We start from the raw sequence: 3837 nt of genomic DNA on the forward strand, positions 1-3837 counted from the left end.
CTCTATACCCCAAACCCACTAGAATTATTTCTAATAGTAGATAGTAAAGAATCGGTATCCTGGGACTTCCCTGGTGGTCCAGTGGTTAAGACTCTGGGCTTCCACTGCAGGGGGCATGGTTTCAATCCCTGGTCAGAGAACTAAGATCCTGAACGCTGTGTAGTGTGGCCAAAACAATTTTTTTAATTAAAAAAAAATCAGTATCCAATGTAATCCCTACCTATTTTACAATTCATTTAATAACTTCATTTTTTTCCCTCCACAATGAGCCCTATACATGTTTAAATTCAACCCCTCTTCTACAGCTTAAATTAGATTTAAACATCCTTATGAAATAGTATATGTAATGTAGATACTAAGTCAATCTACAGACCTTTTTCTCTTCATTGATATAGCACACATATGCACAGCTGTAAAATGTTTATAAACTTTTGACTTTCCCACTAGATTTCCATAAACAGCTCTACTGCTTTATTTACAATTAATTAAAAATACTTCTCATTTCTTTCTTTTTGTTTTAATATCTTTATTGGAGTATAATTGCTTTACAATGGTGTGTTAGTTTCTGCTTTATAACAAGGTGAATCAGCTATACATATACATATGTTCCCATATCTCTTCCCTCTTGCATCTCCCTCCCTCCTACTCTCCCTATCCCACCCCTCTAGGTGGTCACAAAGCACCGAGCTGATCTCCCTGTGCTATGCGGCTGCTTCCTACTAGCTATCTGTTTTACATTTGGTAGTATATATAAGTCTATGCCACTCTCTCACTTCGTCCCAGCATACCCTTCCCCCTCCCCATGTCCTCAAGTCTATTCTGTAGTAGGTCTGCGACTTCTCATTTCTTATGACTAATTGCATTAATACTAATAATTAGTACATAATGGAATATGAAAATGTAGATACACTACTTGAAGGTTTTATATTTCATCTTACTTTATTACCTAAGAGTTTAAAAAATTGAAGTATGGTATCATTGTAATAATAGCAATTGTAATCATTATGCATGAATTTATTTTGGATCATTATTTCTGGCTCTTTCAAACTCTCACTCTCTTTTTTTTTCAGATATAATTTTTCTTGCAACAAGATGTGAATATTTTAATTTAAAATTAATAAATCACAATTCTGTATTGCTTTTAAGATTAAGATTATTCAAAAACGACACATTTCAGGATTAACCGAAGTACATTTCTATTATAATTTAGTTTATCCAAGTAGGTAAAGAATAAACCACACTGTAGCTCCTTAACCTAGGACTCAGGTTTTAATGACAAAGTCCGTTGCCAGCAATGGACATGCAGGCAACCATCAAAGAAGTTGTAAATACAAATCCCAAACTGCTTCTATAAACTGAAAAGACCTTTGTTGAGTCACAGGCATAAAAATGGGGCATTGGCACTGCATTCAGTGAATATGGCCTATATGACTTATGTATGGAAGTACCTTCTAGATGGTCATGAGGATCACAGTCTTATATCATGTAGTTGGTTTTCTATTTCATTGGTAGCATCTTCTTTATCATAATCCATCCAGACAACTATTTACAAAGAATGTTCAAATATGGAACTCAAGAGACACTGTAGCTTTCCACCAGGAATAAACCAGCTTATTTCTGTAAAGTAATTTAGTACTAGCTGTAGAAGGCCAATATAATTCAGAGAAAAATGAAATCAAGAATCAAATTGAAAACAGAGACCATTAAGTGCTCTAGATACAAGTTTCACTAATTATCTTATTTTTGTGAAAACCTTCCTGCCTTACCGATTTTAAAAAACCAAAAAACCCACCAGCCATTTCTGTCCTTATACCTGTATCTTAACACAGATATGATGGGAATGATAGGAAATAAAACTCTATTAAGTTCTCCTAATGCACTCCAAAACATCAAAATTATTTTTATTCATGATTTGTACTATTGCAGGATGGCAAGTCAATTAGGAGCCAATGGTGGGAATAAAAAGCCAGAACCAAAGCACAGGTTTTTCTCTTTCATGTGGCTCTTGGCATGTCAGAAGGGGCAGTACTGCCTCCAAAAGTCAAACAATTAAAATGATGAGAGAAGAGGAGAGGAGGGGAAGGGAGAAAAGAGGGCACCCTAATAATTAATCCTACAGGTCACAGACCTTTTTAAAATCTTTGAAACGTAAAATGTATTGCTATCAACAAGCACGTTGCATTATTCTTTCTTTCTCCAGCTTTTTTTACATGAATATTATTTATTTGAAAAAAATCTAAAGTAACATCTCAAATGACCCATGAATTTACCAAGAAGTACTTTGTCACTTAAGTTCTCACAGACAGTAAAAATGTTGGTAACGGAGGAGAAAGGGTCCTTCCTTTCCGTTTGGCTGCAGCCATCAGGTGAGCCGAGATGGGCGCTTACAAGTACATCCAGGAGCTGTGGAGGAAGAAGCAGTCAGACGTGATGCGCTTTCTGCTCAGGGTGCGCTGCTGGCAGTACCGCCAGCTCTCGGCGCTGCGCCGGGCTCCGCGCCCCACCCGGCCCGACAAGGCGCGCAGGCTGGGCTGCAAGGCCAAGCAAGTTTATGTGATATATCGGGTTCGCGTGCGCCGCGGTGGCCGCAAACGCCCGGTCCCGAAGGGCGCCACCTACTGCAAGCCTGTCCACCATGGCGTCAAACAGCTCAAACTTGCCCGGAGCCTTCAGTCTGTTGCCGAGGAGCGAGCGGGACGCCGCTGTGGGGCCCTGAGGGTCCTGAATTCTTGGTGGGTGAAGATTCTACATACAAATTTTTTGAGGTTATGCTCATTGATCCCTTCCATAAGGCTATCAGAAGAAACCCTGACACCCAGTGGATCACCAAACGAGTCCACAAGCACAGGGAGATGCGGGGGCTGACGTCTGCAGGCAGGAAGAGCCGCGGCCTCGGCAAGGGCCACAAGTTCCACCACACGATCGGTGGTTCTCGCCGCGCAGCCTGGAGAAGGCGCAATACTCTGCAGCTCCACCGCTACCGCTAATATAAGTAATGTTTGTAAAATTCTTACCTAATAAAGAGTTTAGGACATCCACATCTGCTTAAAAGTGTTTTTTAATCTGTCTGTTAAAACTAGTTGTCTGCAGATTGCTTCATTGAATGCATAGTCAAATTCTGAAAGTTAAAGTGCAATAATGTTTGAAGATTTTAAGTGATGGTGTATCTTGTTTCTAATAAGGGAAATGCCTTTGTTTTTGCTTTATTAGGCAGTTGATATGTCCGTGTGTAAAATGCTGTCTGGTAACAATAGGTGTAAAATTCTGTAAAAGAGAGCACAGAAACTAGCCGTATAGATTTATTGGTGCATGTGATGAAACCTACAGATTTATTGGGGTGAGGCAATGCTCTGCTTGTTTACTCTAAAGTGGCTGTTTTATGGAGTTTGGCAAGGACAAACTTTAAACTGGGTTTTCCTTGGAAATGTGAAGGATGTCATGATCGTTTATCATGATCATTATGCCGAAAAATAAAGTTGACTAGGGCCCACGTTTTTAGACTTAATCTGCTATTCCATATATGTAACTGCTGCTTCCAAAAGGCAGAAAGTAAAGGAATACCACGATTTTTTAAGATAATTGAATAAACCTGTTGCAAGATGTTTCTCTTACAAATTGAAACAAATCCTGGTTAGCCTAAATTAAATTGCCTTGGTCTCCATGGTACCACTGAAGTTCACATAAAAGGTGGGAGCTCCTGGTTCAATCCCGTGGCTCTGATCAGTAGAACACTTAACTTCATGCAAAACAGTCATCGTATTTACACTAGTATATATTGAAATTGATGGAAATTGAACATTAGGTAAATGAGAAGGGAGTTTTTAACCCTAAGGCTTG

General features: G+C 39.2%; 1 protein-coding gene across 1 annotated transcript; it reads left to right on the plus strand.

The window, feature by feature from the left end:
• Positions 1–2338: 2338 nt before the first annotated feature.
• On the plus strand, positions 2339–3038 carry LOC116753081 (60S ribosomal protein L15-like). Its single transcript, XM_032630573.1, is given in 2 exon segments — positions 2339–2734; positions 2737–3038. Coding segments are annotated over 2 exon segments (609 nt in total). The 5' UTR covers positions 2339–2376; the 3' UTR covers positions 2988–3038.
• Positions 3039–3837: the final 799 nt, after the last annotated feature.

The sequence above is a fragment of the Phocoena sinus genome, chromosome 4 (assembly GCF_008692025.1).
Source record: "Phocoena sinus isolate mPhoSin1 chromosome 4, mPhoSin1.pri, whole genome shotgun sequence".
NCBI lineage: Eukaryota > Metazoa > Chordata > Mammalia > Artiodactyla > Phocoenidae > Phocoena > Phocoena sinus.